Raw genomic sequence first — 17665 nt, 5'->3', positions numbered from 1 at the left:
TTTGTTGTTGTTTTAATTAAGAGATTTGTTGGGTGGGCATTCTTTCTCTTCTCCCCGCCCCACAGGATTTAATACTTCACAGCTGAAGTAACACATGTCATCAGAAGAGACCTTTCATGAGACTATCAAGTCTAGGCCCCAAATTTATCTAATTGCATTGTTCTTCTTCAGTTATGATTACTTCCTTGAGCTGAGGAGCAGTGGATGAAACATCAAGATAAAATTTGACAAGGCTGTGAACTGAGCTTTTACAATACCACATGTTGGTGCAGTACAACTATATTTTGAGTGCTTGGAAATACAAAAGGGTCTATGAGCAGATAGATCCCAAGCTACAAGAGACAGATGGCAACTAATGCGCTCCCTGCTGATGTTCCATCTTTCATACTAAAACCAATTTAGAATAAAATAATAAATGATAAGAAAATTAAAAATTAAAACCTCTATTTCAACAGGAAAATAGTCTGCTGTGAGAATATAGATTGCTGTTATTAAGCGTTAGCCATGAATGAAGCTACAGAAATAATTGGCAGCTTGATAGTTATGTTCCTGCTCTGCTTGTGTCCTTCATGATTTTTACCTCAAAGATGAAAGATACATTTCTTTTTTCTCTTTTAGCTATTCTTTTGGCCTTTGCCAATTTAGTCGTCCCCAAACATAGCCAGATTTCTTACCTTTTTAAAAAGATATCTTAACCATATCATGGTGTTAAGCTGTATGCATGAATCATAATGGGTTCAAGTTATACATGACCTGTGCATCATGATAATAATTTATCACTGACTTCTAGGAGCCAAGATTATTATTCATAGCTGTGCTTTTTACACCCTAGCCCATTCTCAGAAGAGACAGTTCTCTCTTAACATTAGCTGCTTATTGCAGGAGAGAAGACAGGTTATTGATTTCTTGTGAGGTAAATTTTGATATGTATATGACCTATCCAGAGACAGCTCACTCACTCACTCACTCACTCTATTCCTTTGATGGTTGTCATCTCTGGTTACTCCCTTCTACTCTCTTTAGTGCTATGCTAACATTTCTTTTACCCTATTCCTTTTTGGTTATTTTGGGCAGCTTACTTAACAGGGAACAATCTGTGTTTAGCTATTTCTTTTTTCTTAGAAGAAAAAATTGATGAAATTCTCTTTGGTGGGATATGGAATGGGTACATGTCATGCACTTTTATGAAGTAGCTAGGATCCTCTTTAGTACTCTGCAGCTCTGCATATCTCAAGTTTCAATTAATTTGCTAGAAAGGATATGCAAAGGGAACTCCTTCAATGGGAGCTGAAGGAGCTTTATTGAATTAGAAACTACCTTGCCCCAAAGGAGGCTGAAGTACAATCCCCCTGAGCATGTGGCAGAAAATTGGAAGCCTTCCTTTTTTTCATAGGAAAGGCAAGTCATTAGAAATAGGAGAGAAAAATCCATTGCAGTTCAGCTGCTGGCATTTTTGGAAACATTTGCTTAGCTTTCAAGCTTTCTTTACTAATCACAGATTAAACTTTCATCCTATTTTAGATAGTGAAATCCATGTTGTCTGTATTATAATTAGCATTGCCAATTGCCTCTGAAGTTTGAAAAAAAATAGACATTTGAAAGAAATATGTACTGTTCCACCTAGGTAAAATTACTCTAGCAATTTTGGAGACCATTAAGATTCTACAAGTGAATAACAACAAGGACAAATGCTACTGTTATTGTTTGGGCTTTGTCCATATGTATTTGTTACTATGTTGCTTCTGGCAAATTAGGTGAAACAGCTACGAACATTTCAGAAAACAATAGAAGCGAATATCTGTAGCTAAGGGCTGAATTATGGAATCCTTTGTGCTCTCTGAGCTTGGTTTGCTTGCACATGTTTCATTACATGATTAGATCACAGCATCATTGCTAGTTAGTGTTGGGTTTGCTTGCCCTGCCAGTGTTGGGTTTGCCCTGCCAGTGGGAGTGTGGTTTTCTCCTTGGTAGTGCCTTTATTAGGGTATTCCAGGGGTGGGATTCTACCGGTTCGGCCCTGTTCTGTAGAACCGGTAGCTCTGAAGAGCAGCTAACACCAAACCGATTCTCTCTGAAGATCGGCTTTTCTTTGTTTGGGCCTACCTGCTTGCCTGGGCTCTAGGCTGTCATTTATTCTTACCTTAGTTGCTTTGTGTGGCACAGCTGAGTGCCACACATCAGCAGAAGATGGTGATTGCTTGCAGAAGAAGTTGTTTTGCAAGTACTGCGCATGTGCGTTTGGCGTGCATGCACATGCTCACCAAACCAGTTGTTATACCGGTAGGATCCCACACCTGGAGTATTCCCTCCTCTATATTTGAAATAAATCTTACAGTTTGATTTCTGTCATCATGCCATTCATATATCCTTAGTATTTCAATAACTGAATCATAAGAAACTTACTGATCATGTCTTGACCATCTATTTTTATGTAAGTATTTCCCAAATTAGGTTTCCTCCAAATGGACAGATTTTCAACTCCCAGAATTGAAACAAGAACTTACAGAATATGATTCTCAACAGTGGTTTGCCCAGCTGAACATTTGGCATCTAGAGAGATACCATGTTAGATTCTGGAGCACAACTTTATGGCTTGCATGAGCACAATATTGTAGTATTGATTACTAGTAGATTGGTTAACTTTTTACCTTTCCAAAAATACACTTCTTTTGGTTCATCTAGTTAAATAAAATCAACATTCATGGGCCAACATCTCCCCCACGATTTAATCATGAATCTCCCCCACACCTTCTTATGGATTTGTGGATTTTTCAAATGGATTTCCATTTTGAATTTTAGATATGTTAATATATGATAATTTTAGGCATATTTCCTTATTTTAGACACATTATGTAAATCTAAAATAAAGAGCACCAGGAAATCCTAAAACCATGTAAAACCCAAATATAATTTGAGCGTGGGTGGACATATCTTAGTCATAAATTCTGTGTTTAAACACTAATTTGGCCTATCTTTTAGTAGTAGGAAGAGCCACCCTGGAAGGATGGATTATGCTGAACTCTTTTTTAAATAATAATTATAGCCATTTTGGGCCAAGAGGGAAAAAAAGAACCCATAATAATACCATTAGAGCCAATCAAGATGACATAAAACAGTGGGCCAGTTTTTAAATTTCCCACACCTCATTATCAAGCCAAGTATTATAAAAAGCAGCAGATGCAGAAGAATGAGAAATTAAGCCAGGTGCTTTAGCCAAAAATCTTTTTTTTCCTTGTCGTTAACTCTTTGGCTCTCTCTTCTTGGGCATCAGAGTTCAGATCTAGAATCAGCTTTCTTAAATACTGGTAATTAAGAGAAACTTCATATCCGAGCATAGGCCTTTTCCTCAGATAATGTGTAGCTGAAGTTGAAGGGTGAGGGTTATTCTAACTTCACAACTTGGACTCTTAAATTTTCCCTGGCATGTCTCCATTTTTCATTCTCATTGTCAAATGATCAACATATGTAATGTTAGGCAGCAGTTGACTCTGCCAGTGCAATCTACTTTCTACTTACCTTCATCTGGACATAATCCAGATGAAAAATGGTGGTGAATGACTGACAGGAATGATGGGGGTTGCTTTTCAGATATGAATAGTAAAAAGAATGGATATCAAAGTAAGGATAATCTTTCATGGAACTGTCCATTTTATGCTACTGAATTTCCATTCCATATCATTTACATTCACTTTTGCACACCTTGAATTAACTACTAAATGCACATGCGGTGGAGATACCTCTAATACACAAAATGAGCAAATTGGATGGACTACAGCCATGATAAGGTTTATTAATTTTTGTATTCTGATTGAAATAAGTTGTCACCTTATGTCCCGGCCTTAGAAGAATTTAAGACAATATTCTTTCTTGCTCATACTCCACCCCTGCCCTGTATGAGACTTTTTCATTACCAGGAAGGAGCTTTATGCAGAACCACAACTTTGACATCAGCTTCACTCTTATTTTTTCATTCAGTAAGTTCATTCACTCACTGATTATTGCTCCTCAGGCTGGTTCCTCTGGCATCCCTGGAGACCTTCACCTTGCCATCCCAAGAGGTAGCTTAATCTAAAATGCAAAAAGATGTATCCATGCTTTCTCTATATAGATCTACAAGCTTCTGGTTGCAGCTATAAAGGAACTAGAGGAAGAATTAGCCTGTGTGTTTGTGTGGCTCTGCTCCAGTAAATATTTTGATGCATCTGCTGCCAGCACTGGTCTGAGGGAATCTACCTAGCATTTAAATTTTGATGGCGAGCTGTTTTGAATAATAAGAGTGCAGCCGGCTGTGAGTCAGTGCATGTGTGTTGACTGAAAGGGGGGGGGGTCTAAAAGCTTAATGCCTGCTGAACGCTGAGCTGCAGTGCTTTGCTTTTGCCACCACCACCACCACCACCACTCCTCCTCCTCTTTCTAGTAGATATTCCAAACTGATTTTTTTTGTCTTGCTCACTGAAGGGGAGGAACACAAAATATCATAGCCAAGTAGCAGTTGCAATGGGTGCTGTAATGGGCACGTTCTCTTCTCTGCAAACCAAACAAAGAAGACCCTCGAGAGGTAAGGACCGTTCCCCCTCCTTCTTTCTCCCAGGTGTTATTAGTGAGGAGTCAATGTTACCCTTTTCCTTTAGAAACCGAGGGGATTAAAAAAAAAAAAGACGGAAGCATGTGCCACTTGCAACTAACACAGCGAACGCCGATCATTTGGAGAAAATTTGCAGCAAACGATGAAAGCTAGCATGCGTCTCTCTCTGTGTGTATATATCCCTGTTTCTGTGTTAGGAGCTGCAGAAGGAAAAAAGGAGTAGTTTCATTGGGGTCGTCATTGTGGTTGCTCGGAAGAGGGAAGGTGTGCCTAAAATGTTGTAAAGCCAGCATACAAACATGTGTAAGGCAGAGAACTAGAGAGGGAGCCAGCTGTGCAGAGCAGTTGCAGGAGAAACCTGTTTACTCTGGGTCCCATGCTGTGTGGTTCCTGAGGAGTAGCATCAACACAGGAAAAAAAAGCATTTACCTTCGAGGATCACTAAAAAAAAAGGAATGAGACATTACTTCTGAAAAAGATGTGTAAGAAATGCTGCCGTGGATGTTAAATGTTTGCCTTTTTGAAGAGGGAGGGAGAGAAGGAGTGATAGATTTGCGGAGGAGCGGAAGTGAGAGAGCAATCAATCAAGCAACATTTGAATCTCTCTCTCTCTCTCACTCCAATTCTTTTTCAAATCCTGAAATTGGCAAGATTTGTATAGAGCATGCTAATATTCTGTCAAATGCACTGTTTAGGAGAGGGTGGCTTTTTTAGCCCTGTTTCCTTAGTGGTATTAACTCCAGAGTTGAAGAGAAATGGGGAATCCAAAGTTGGAGGCTCACTAAGGAGTAAGATGAAAGAAAACAAGTTGTACAAGATGGCAGTGGAATTAATTTTGTTTTGTTTTGTTTTCTAAATCAACTTTATGTATTCCGTTCTTTCAAACTGGCTCCAGAAGCAGCATAAGAATGCAAATGCTCCATGGACAGGACCATAGAGTTGTGGGTAGCTTTTTAAAAGTAAGGGGTTTTTTTTAATGGGAGAAGATCAATTTCATGATGGCAGCAATAGAAGAACCAGTTTGTAGTTGTACACTCATTGTGGATTGATAAATAAAGAAGTGTGGTGTAATGGAAGTATGATGGCTTAAAAGGTCAACTTTTCCCCAGTCAGAAATCCTTTTTTAGATTTTGGCTACCATCATTCCCACAACTGCCTCTATCCCATTGAAGTCACCATGATTTAAGTGGCTTATAGGTAACCATGGTTGCTTCCCATATCCTTTTTTAAATAGATTCTAGGGTGAAGGCTATTGCTAAGAAATATTTAGAGTATCCCAATCCACATAATAAACCTGTTGCAGTGATAGGAGTACTTTAGAATTTAGCTGAGCTTTACTGAAATTAATTTACTTGGTAAATACATAATATTTTGCATAAAATTGATAATCTTTGATACTAAAGATCCAAGCTAAAAATAAGAAGTGCTGTTTATTTTTTTGTATGCATTCTGATTTAACCTGGAACAGTGGAGAATTTATTCAGAGTCACTTTGAGTTTGCATTTTCCTCCCTCCACCATTTTACAACAGGTGATCTTGTGGAGAAGGGGAAAACAGCTTGAAATGGCTGGTGACTTGATTATTTTACTGATTAATACTTATTCATTATTAATATTTGACCTGGGGGTACTTGTGGTGGTGATTCTCTTTAGCTGCAAGTATCACCAATAATTTTCCTTAAAGTCTTTATTTAGCTGTGTTCTTGGAGATACAGTTTTAAGGCTGAAAATAATGCTGGGCTTTCCTGAAGTCTGGGTAATTATTGTTTGTTGTCTATGGAGATTCTCAGTCATCTAGGTCATAGTTGTCCCAAAGGTGCTTTTTCAAGAGGCAACTTGACTTTCTTCTTTTTCTTTGAAGACATTCCACTCCTCATCCAAGAAGCTTCTTCAGCTCTGACTGGAGGGTGGGGAATAGAAGGGTTTTAAGTTTCTAAATAGTTTGCTCTGGTCTCCAAAAGGGGTGGATCCAGATTTGTGGATTTTTATCCCCTTTCCTTACATTTTTCTAAGGTGGCCAAGTTAGCTTTCCTTGTCCATGACTTTAAAGAAATCAAAATGTTATGCAAGCAAGGCAGGTTTATCTCTTGTCCTTATTCAAATAGGAGCCAAGATGCTTGCCTAGGAAATAAACTTCAACAGCCTAGTTGTGTCCCCCTCTTAACCTAGGTATAGTCATGTGGCTGCCTTACATGAAGTTGTTCATTACAGTAGAAATAGGGGAAGGAGAGCCCTTGCCTGCTTTCAAACACTTTATTGCCAGAACTCCATGGAGATGCTAAGGAGTCAACTCTTTGACTTCATATAAGTGGAAGGACTGATGGAGTGAAATGGGGGCTTTTCTTTCAGCAGTCAACACAATTGAAGCCAGTTAGCTGATTCTAGAAATCATCAATTAGAACAGTTTGCATAAACTAAGCAAGTAAGTAGTGTCACTCTCTGCTTTCAGACTGCTGCTTCACACTGTGGAGAACAACTAATGATGAAAAGTTAAACCTTAGCTGCAATTTCTCAGGAAGCCTGTGCTGAGGAAATATTTCATTTTGTTTCCTGCTGCAAAAATATAACAACACCAGCGAGATATGGCATTCCGTAAAACCCCATATATTCACTTGCCTATGTCAGTGATAATGTTCTGGAGGCCTCAGCAGCTGATTGACTGTAATGAATGTCAGGTTTCCCTTTTACATGAATAGTGAATGCTGGGAGAGAAAATTATAATCAAATCTATTCTTAATCCTGTGCACAATCTACATGAGGTAGCAGATGCCATAACATTGGTGTGCAGAAAGAACTTCATATTAAATAAGTCCCCAGTTCAACATCCCATTATAGATGTTGACTAGCATGGTGACTTAAAGTGGGAACATCCCAAAATTGTTTTGTTGCAAAGGCAAGGAATTGTTCATGATAGGAATTTACTCCTATCTCTTTAATTTTCAATATACAAGAAAAATCACATAACTATAAAATTACATAAACTTTTCTTGTTCAACCTACTACCTACACTAGAAGCTTTTGCTTAGATTTGCTTTCAGAGGCTTGTGTGTACAGGTGTGCATAGGTGTACACAGGAACAATTTCTGAAACCAAATAGAGATAGTCTTCAACTGTGGATTACAATTGAGCCCAAAATTTTTTAATTGAAAAATTTGTAAAATGGAGTTTTGTTCCATTTGGTAACTTTTCTTGTCCTATTTGAATGAACCACTGCAGTTGTGAAATTAGTAACCTGGTTGTTAAGAGAATCGGGTTTCCCTATTGACTTTGTTTGTCAAAAGTGGCAAAACTATTCACATGACCCTGGGACATTGCAACCATCATAAATGTGAGTTAGTTGTCAAGTTGTTAGTTGTTATCCAAAAACAAATCACCGACCATGGGGATGCTGCAAAGGACATAGGTGTGAAAAGTGGTCATAACTCACTTTTTCACAGCTGTTATAACTTTGAATGGTCACTAAACAACTTTTTAAGTAGAGGACTACCTGTATCTACCTACAAACACATTTACATACAGTACATATACATGCAGACATACACACAGATATGCTAATTTTTAAGTGTTGGATAGTAAATGATAAATTGAGCCTCATTCCTACATCTCAGAACAAATACATTGGTCCATGTATAATATTTTACACATTATTTCCAATTTTTCCTGTAATTTATCAGAAAATTGGAAAGTCCATAGTAGTGTCAAACTGGCAGCCCGTGGGCTGGATGCATCATGCGCAGGCACGCCCACTCCAGCTCCACAAATAGGAAAAACATGACTGCAAAGCTTGACACCCATATTCTATATTTCGTAAGAGGTTATGAGTTGAAAGGTTGGATCAGAGGAAGCAATAAAATTATCTATCTCTAAATAATATCTGCTGTCTAATATCACAGCATGTAGCTATGCTATTTATCCTTGTATATTCTTTTCAGTCAGTAGTTTAGGATATATAAATGTGACTACAGGCATGACAATTCAAATGTGAAATACAGATGTATAAATTATGTTTCACCTGAGGTGCAAATGCAGTTCAGAAGTGTCATGAAAGATGTATTTAGTAGCTTGAAGACATTAAAACAATTTTTTCCAATTCAGAAAGTTGATTTTACTCTTATTATTTGACGATCATGATTTTTTTTTGAGAATTCTGTTTTGCAGTTAAAATAACAAGGAGAATGTGGGTACTTTAAAGCCTATATTTTCTGTACACTTTGGGCTGTTGTAGAAATCTACTACTTAATGGCTTTGGTCAAACATAAAACACTCTTCCCCAAAAGTGAGATTCTCTTTCCCCAAATTCCCTCTAGTTGGCATAGTTTTCCTAATCTTTATTAGTAAGCTGAAATCACTTGGCTACAACCATCCTATTACAAGAATTTATATAGAATCCAAAGGCATCTAGGAAATAAAGATGATGATGTAACTGGTTCTTTGCTTTATATCATATCAATTTTATGTGTATTTAATTAACACAAAAACAAATTAGTATACATATATACTGAACCAAAGCCAATACATTGTTAACGTTGTTTGTACCCCAACACAAAAATGGAGATAGGTCTAGGCCAGTCTAAATAGTGCCACATCTTGAAGTCACCTCTGTCGAAATGTCACTTCCGTAAAAATTATAAGAACCCAGAAAAGAGACATTTATAATGAGAAAGATTTTATAATGACTTCATGTACTTTGGCTTCCTTCCAAGCCAAATCCTAGCCTAGTTGTCTAATGGAAGCCAGAATACATATTTATGCAAAAAGGGCCAATGGCTCTTTATGTTATGATGGATACACACGTTTTATTGTATGTGTGAGATTTAAAAGACATCCAACTCCCATATCTTGGCAGGACTCATATATTGTGTAAAATTACTAAATTGTTTGTTTCAGGCTTAGTGTGACATAGGAATTTATCCATTATATTTTACCAATAACATTATGTATGAACTTATTTACCAATAACATTAGGTATGGCTTATTCAATAAACAAGTGTTTAAAGTATCTTTGCTTAGTATTATATGTAACTGAAGCTTGAGTACCTGGTAACAATAGTAGTATCACATTGATAAACACTTGTGAGAGACATTATTTGATATTTATGTATTATATGTACAAACTCATATAGTAATCTGAACTCTTTAAGATCAGTCCTTACTGATGACAACTCCTCCATAACAGTAAAGTCCTAAATGTCATTCTTATGAATATGAATGATACATTTATTATTCATACTTATTGTTCTGTTGAGTGGCCCTCTTCAATCAACATTTTTCTGTCATCTTGATAAAATTATGCAGAAATCATTGAACCATAAAACTAAATCTTGGGTATTGCATACCTGTCGGTTGGTGGGCTGATTTTAAATGATGCTCACTTCAAATTAATTCATGGTTCTGCATAAAAAGAAAATGTTGTCAGATTGCACTTGTTACCATTGCTGTTACAGTGTCAGACTTGTAAAATTGTGAAGTACTTACAACTAGAATTTGTAAATCAGATACTTGACTTTTATGTGCAAACAAGGGAAACTAAAAGAACTATATTGGCAAGCAGTTGCTGAGTTTGAAGAAATTGGATGTTTGTGAAATTTTGACTGAAGGGGATGAATGGAAACAGTCATTATGATTATCAGTCTCACCTTGGCAACTTGGCAACTTTAAGACTTGTGGACTTCAACTCCCAGAATATCTGGCTGGAAAATTCTGGGAGTTGAAGTCCACAAGTCTTAAAGTTGCCAAGTTTGGGGTCCCCTGGCCTAGATGGTGGACACCGGACAAGCTGCATAATGATTTTTTTAAAAAAAACACCTGACTCATATAGCCTTACTATCCCATTTTAAGAAGAATAACAGCAACCACAGAAAACCACCTGCACCTCATCCTTTCCCTTTCTCTCAGACATGCAACAAGCTACCATAAAGATGCATGCATGCATGCTTGATAATTAATTAATTAAGCTTCCTGGTCCCCACCCTCCTTGTGGAAATCTTTCCATGGTTTCCATCCCAGCCTTTTATAAGCATTAGGCTTTTTCCTCTCAGTTGCAACATCCTCAGAGGAAATTAATTCTTCCTAATATAGCTTTCTTCTCCATTTCATTCTTTCCCTCCAAAAAAATCAGTAATAGCACCATTTTGCTGTTCGCTGTTACTTAGGAAGAAATTAGAAATAATATTGCTTTTAACTGATGTTCAAAAAGTTTGATAAAATTATTCTTTTTGTTCCCTCCATATCCCTGTCAATATAAATTATAACCATGCAGTTAGGTTTTCATTTCTTATTACTCATTAAGGATCAGCACAAGTAAATAGGTTGTCCTGGCCCATTGAGCTCCAAGACTGACAAACATAGGGCATTTTATGAATAATGCACTATGGGATCCAGGAAATGCCTTTTATTTTATTTATTTTACTTATATAGTCATCCATCTCACATATGCGACTCTAGGTGGCTTACCATAAAATAGATTAAACAGACAAAATACATAATATAAAAAAGAAAAATACATAGCAGTCAAGCTTACAAAATGACTATCCAACAAAGTCAAGAGATCGGCTTATTATACAACATGGGCCAGACAAAATTAATTTCAGGGCCTTGCAAAAGGTCAGCAAGGCTAGGGCTAATCTCAGAAGGAATTATATTGGGAGTTTGTTGTGATATGAATTTAATAAATTATTTTCCAAGGAAAAGTCCAGGCCCCTGCCAGCTGACACACCTTAGCCAGTGGCACCTGGGACCTCCTGCCAGAGTGGGTGTTACTTGAAGAAGAACTGGGAGAGATATTTACATGTTTTCTTTAGTTCTTTGGATCTTCTTGATGATAGATGCACCAAACTTGTAGTTCAAGGGTTCGCACAGAGGGTGAAGTCTTAGAAATAATGTGCTGCTTTCTTTCCTTGCCTTTGTCCAGTATTATATTGCAGTTCTTTTTCACATCACGAATGAGAAGAACAAATAAGCATTATGTGATCTCAACATTTCTAGGCATAAGCACCTGAATTCAGAGCAGTTGAGATAGAATGTTTATAGAGCTGAATATCCAGTGAACCTCTCTATCTGACCGATAATTCATATTTTCCCCATAAACTAGAGAGGAACTGCAATAGCAGTTGCACACTCTTACAACAGCAGTGTTTCTGGAACAGCAGTCTACTATTGCTGTCATATCAATTCCTTTTGATATTCTTGGAAGTCTTTCCCAAATGGTAACTAAATAGTGCTTTAAGGTGTTAATTCTAATCTTACTGTTTTTATTCAAGTTTTTCAAATTGTCATTCACAAAATCAGATCTTTGTGATCTCTATAAAACATTTTAGACTGAAGAATATATACATATCCAAACTGAATGAATAAAAGGAGTTGAAAGAATCAAATGAATAGACTCTAATAAATTTGGAAGTGATTTTCTAATAAAGATGTCAAGCGTTACTTCTGCTTTTTCAAAAACTCTGGAACATACAAGCATAAAACCATTCAGTCAACATAAAACCAGGAACTGAATCCTTCAAAGGGTGTCAAACTATCCAGATTAGCACAGTTTTTTTTCTTTATCCAATTATTATTGTCTAGTCTGTATTAAGCATCAACTTTTCAGCCTCCTCCATCTTGAAGCACACAGGTGTCCAATAGAGTCATTTAGCCAGAGGCAGTTCACTTGGCCAAAAGAAAAAGAAAAAAAAAGGAAAATCAATGGAAAAAGTGTTCCTTATAGTTAGAAAGTTAGAAAGGCATGTTGTAATTTGTTGCTTTGTATCAGCTATCAAAGATTAAATCCTGTTGCAAAATGTCCAATTTAATAGGTGTCAAGTTATCAAATACTGAAATAAAGTGTTATGAAACATCAAGTACAGATAACAAACCAACATTCTGCAACTATTTAATCACTCCAAATTTCTGGCAAGTTTAATACCAATTTTAAGATTCATATTCCTAATTGTTATTTTTAACATTCATTTCACTGCTCTGTAAAGCTTTAAAAATGGAACAGTTGCATCAATGGTGGGCTGCTGCCAGTTCGGACCGGTTCTAGTGAACCGTTAGTTCTGATGATCACCTGGCCATGCCCATCAATCCCCACCCTATCTGTCCTATATATCTGTCTTTTTCAGCTGATTCACGTGGCACAGTGGATTTCCATGCCTCAGCTTTTCTACTTACTAGGGTTGCCCTAGAAGGTAAGCTGTAGAGATTCAAATTGGTGTTTTTTTCATGCTGCGTGTGCACGCAAAGCGCACATGTGTGAGCAAAGCACGCACTCACAGAACCAATTTTAAACTGGTTGCAGCCCACTACTGAGTTGCATCCTTCAAATCTAATCTTTGTTGCAGAGAAGATAGCATGCACTACAAGAAGCTATTCCTCCCATAGTAGCATCTGTTCTCGAATCAGTGATCTGGGGACTGGGAAGCAGAGTTATGGAAACTTTATCATGTAGATCAATTCTGTGAGACCATCCAGTTGACATACTTAGCAAATATAAAAAAATTTGCTCAGAATAGCAGATACTGTTATGAACAACAGAGAATAATACTAAAGTGTGGTCTTGCTTCTTGCATCTTTTATAAAACATTTTATTTTTTTGATGGGGGCAACTTTTAGTCATAGCTTTGTTAAATGTTGTTAGGGCCTTCCAGGAGTTGATTACTTTGGACTCAGTCTAATATGGAGATGGGCAAGTAGTCATTGCAGTTCCTAGTTTATTTAATAGGAAAACTATTGAGTTCAAAAAGAAAGCCTGCCACTAGATGGTACAAAATAAACCATAGCCCTATATATAGGGAAAGAAGGCAGCCTTAAGTCAAAAGTGTATAGGACTATACTTTTATAGTTAGCATTCTGTTAAATCCAGAGGGAAAGAATGAGACCATCCAAGAAACAGACCTTTGACTGTGCTTCCCTTTTTAAATAGGCTTTCTGTTTGTTTAGAAGCACAATTTGTACTTGTGGGTGGGAATTCTTCTACCCACGGATTAAAAATGTATGAAAAGCAATTACTGATGGAGTGTTCTAAAGAGGAAAAACTGAGGCAGGAAAGAGAGCACCAAGGAACAAAACTATAGAAGGGAAAGTAAAAGATTCCAGAAATGAGATTTGTAGTACTACTAGAGGTGGATTACAAAAATGTACTCTGGATAATAAATAGCAGAAGGAGACAGAAATCTGAGTTCCCGTCTAGTTGTCTAGACTTTTACAGGCCTGGTCTGGTAGCTTAAGAGAGATGAAATTCAATTTTGAAACTACCTTCGTTTTTCTTAGAGAGTTGAGATATATGAGTAATGTTTGTAGCTCAGTCTTGGTATCAAATTTAATTCAAAATCATATGTTCGTTCTCAATATGAAGTGAAGTTGTAATAAAGACACTGCTCATATCTGTCCCTATACAACTCAGATTAGGGAGAAGAAAACAGAGATTTTCTGCTATGATTTCCACCAAACTAGATTTTTTAAAAGTCAGTGTAGAGAGCTAGCATAAATGCTATATGAAGCAATTCATTCCTGCCCACCCCCACTTAAAATTTGTATATAGCAAATTTCATTACAAAACAATGTTTTATAATATTAGTGTTTATAACTGATTGATAGTTCATCTTCCCAAAATTTCTGATTGTTTTTTCAAATATTTATTGCTTGTATAAAATATATAGTCACATCTATCACTGTGTATCCAAGTGATTGATATATAGGCAGATTTATTAATCAAGTGGCTGTCTTTTTCATTTAAATAGTTTTTGATAATTGCATTCTTTTTTTTTATTCTTGTTGGCAAGCCAGAGTTCCATTTGGTAGATAAGCAGCCATTATATTTTTTTTAATAAATAAAAATAAATTCATCAGTGATGTCTTCCTTCAAGGAAAATGAGCTAGAGATACTTTTCTATAGACACTCGAATTACAAATAACAGTGAAAAAGGCATGATGTATTGGCACTGAAATTCACAAATAGAAATTCACATCTAACCACCTGTGGAAAAATACATATTTAGTAACAGGATATCCTCCCTATCCTTGGTATTGAAGCTGAATACTGAAGCTGAGTACTCCCTGAAATCTCACTGGCCAGTTCTTAGAGAAACCATTCCAGCTATACAGTCATGGCAAATCCTGTGGCATTCAGAAAATCCAATCCAATTCTAGGCCTCTAGAAATCCAGCATTCAGGACCTTGGACTGAAGGGATAGAAGAAAAAGCTGGATCTAAATTTCTGATTTTCCTCCTGTAATCCTCAGCCCATCATATCTATTTCTGCTATCACTACTACTACTACTACCCCACCCCACCCCAATATTTTTTTCATCCCCCAAAGGGCCTCTCCTATTCTCCCTGGGGTTACCTCAACTATCTTAGTGTCTCTCTGCTATCTTGCCAAAGTTACTTCAGCAGAATGGACTGCAGGGATTGACTGCAGAGATTGCCCATCTCACCACTCCATCTCCTGGCCTCCCTTTCTCTGTAGTTCTCCATGCCTCTCAGCCAAGAGAAACATGCTATCAGGTTCCTTCTTCCCACCAGCAAAAAGAATGCCGAGACAGCTGTTCTCTTCTCAAGGCCCATACAGTTGCTGTTCTGCTCTGAGAGCTGGTCCAGACCTAATTGAGTTGTAGTAAATAAAGGTGGGAGAACAGTAATAATAATCCAAAAAGACTTGCAGAGATCTCTGTGGCCCAATGAAAAGAATGTGCAGATAGATTGGACTCTTCTTATCCAAGTCTAAAAGCAACAGAAGCAGCTGGTGATGGTGAAGTTGGAGTAACTTGACATTTGATGTCCAATGATATTTACTTGCTCTCAAGCTGAGATACAAGAAATTACTTTAGCCTTTCTTTTTAAACATTTAAATGCCTTTTTATTGAACAGTTGACAATAGAAACCTATTTAAAAAATTATATACAAACTATAAAAATATTTACACTTCATTTAAAAACAAAAGTTCAAATGTTTTCAGACTGGTATAGACAATAACTTTGCTTTAACAATGATGCTGTTAACTGACTTATGAGGATCAAAAACTTTAGTATTTGTTGATTTCAGAAAACTTGCAAAATATAAAATCAACTCTTCAAAACTGAACCATATGGCCAAAGAAGTAAATTTCAGAAATTTCAAGTATGGAACTTTCTTTAGTAGTCTGGTCCATCTTTTTTAAAGATAGTTCACTCCTGAATATTTGATAGTTCATAATAATATTGGGGTTTGGGTTACAATATTCTATCAGTGTAGGTAACATTGGAATAATCCAAAGTATTTCAAAATAATATATTAATGATACCTCTGGATCATATTATGTAAAAACCTAGCTCTCTAGATAAGGGTCTAATGCTGGAAAACATTAAAGGAAAGAGAAGAAACAGATGAATAGCAACAAGATTCAGTTATGGTGGAATAAATGCACCATTGAAGACCTGAAAGATTAGGTTTAGGGGCAGTTTGTCGCTATTTTTCTGAAAAGCTATGTGGTCACTATGAGTCAACACCAACTTGATGGCTCATAATCACCCCTGGATGAAAAATTATATTTGATTAATTATAGAACAATATTGCAAGCTTATGTTGCCAAATTCCCATGTTCTAATAAGAATATGTTTATTTCCTTAGTAACAGTATTTGCTACTGCAAACTTTAAAATAATCTAAATAGTTAATTTTAAAAAATCACATTTGCATACCACATCAAATATTCTGTACTGCTAAATGTTGAATTATGAATGACATACTGTAGATATTTCATTAAGATTTTAATGGTAACTTGGGAGAAGCAGGCATCATTTGGGAAATATAGTGTACAAGATATCTATAAAATGGAAGTGTTTTTATATTTTATATATGTGGAAAGACTTGAGCAACAAAGAAATGCAGAAATTATAGATGAAAAAATGGACTATTGATGACATGATGAATGGTTCTACCCCACTTTGAATCAAACATATTTGACTAAGTTAATTGAGTGAAACAGATAATTGCATAGAAGCCTCACAATGTATTTACTTCCTTAAATGTAACCTTACTTTTTTCAAGACCCAAGTGTAGAAAATGGTTAAAAGATAACAGTAGATATGATGAAACCCAAACTGTGTTTTTCATCTTGGACCAGTTTAAAACAAAGTTATTTAAGAACTAATGTGAAATAATACCTATGATTAATCTCAGTCTTACACAGGAAAAGACCCAAACACACCAAAACTTGCATACCTGCATCCGTGAAAATCTACGAAATATATATATATATATATATATATATATATATATATATATATATATATATATATATATATATATATATATATTACTATACTATATATATATTACTATCTACTATATCTATATTACTATACTATATATATATATATATATATATATACTATTACTATCTACTATATATATATATATATATATATATATATATATATATATATATATATTCACTTGTACACACACACACACACACACACACACACACACACACACACACACACACATATATATATATATATATATATATATATATATATATATATATATATATATAAATGCATATGGCATTTAAAAACTGGGTCCTGAATATATTGGTTGGAATTGTTACATGCTAAAGATTTTTGGTGGATGATATGGATAATTAGATTTCATTGGTGTCCTATGATGCTTTTAGATCCTTTGGAAGTCTTTTTTAAAAATAATTTAATGTATTTTGATTCATTTTTTAAATGCACAGACAAATATAGACTTTCAAAAAATGGTGATTGCAAGTCATGTGGAGTTTGATAGATCCTGCTGATTTTTTAACTGTGTCTGTAATTGGACTGAAAAAAACACAATTATCTCACTATATTGCAATTTACAAAGCAGTCAGATGCTCTATAGAACCAACCAAGTCTCTCGTCCAATTGTCAGTAATTTCAATCAGTAGAAACTTTCAGATATTTTTCAAAGTCAGTCGCACATATACAACATTTCTTAAGGACAATTTCGCTTCTGGAGCATTGCAATCCAAATTGAATGAAGTACATTTATCATAGTGCTGTATCCAACTTGTTGGCAGAAGGAATTAACCTTAGCAATGCAAGTCTACTGTAGACTTGATCATTGCT

The 17665-nt window shown here is 35.9% G+C and overlaps 1 protein-coding gene across 3 annotated transcripts in view; it reads left to right on the top strand.

Moving 5' to 3' along the window:
* The first annotated feature begins 4254 nt into the window (after positions 1 to 4254).
* Positions 4255 to 17665, top strand: part of KCNIP1 (potassium voltage-gated channel interacting protein 1) — a 369601-nt gene continuing 356190 nt past the window's right edge. Inside the window, exon 1 of one of the 3 annotated variants that reach the window (XM_087924556.1) lies at positions 4255 to 4558. In XM_087924556.1, the coding sequence (XP_087780682.1) occupies positions 4498 to 4558 (61 nt within the window). In that variant the 5' untranslated portion in view covers positions 4255 to 4497. The remainder of the gene's footprint in view (positions 4559 to 17665) is intronic. The other 2 variants (XM_087924555.1, XM_087924557.1) reach the window with 2 other exon arrangements.

This window comes from Pseudonaja textilis, chromosome 2, assembly GCF_049901715.1.
Source record: "Pseudonaja textilis isolate UNSWEBS1 chromosome 2, rPseTex1.2, whole genome shotgun sequence".
Classification (NCBI taxonomy): Eukaryota; Metazoa; Chordata; class Lepidosauria; order Squamata; family Elapidae; genus Pseudonaja; species Pseudonaja textilis.
The sequence above is the reverse complement of the archived record's forward strand: the minus strand, read 5'-3'. Positions and strand labels throughout refer to the sequence as shown.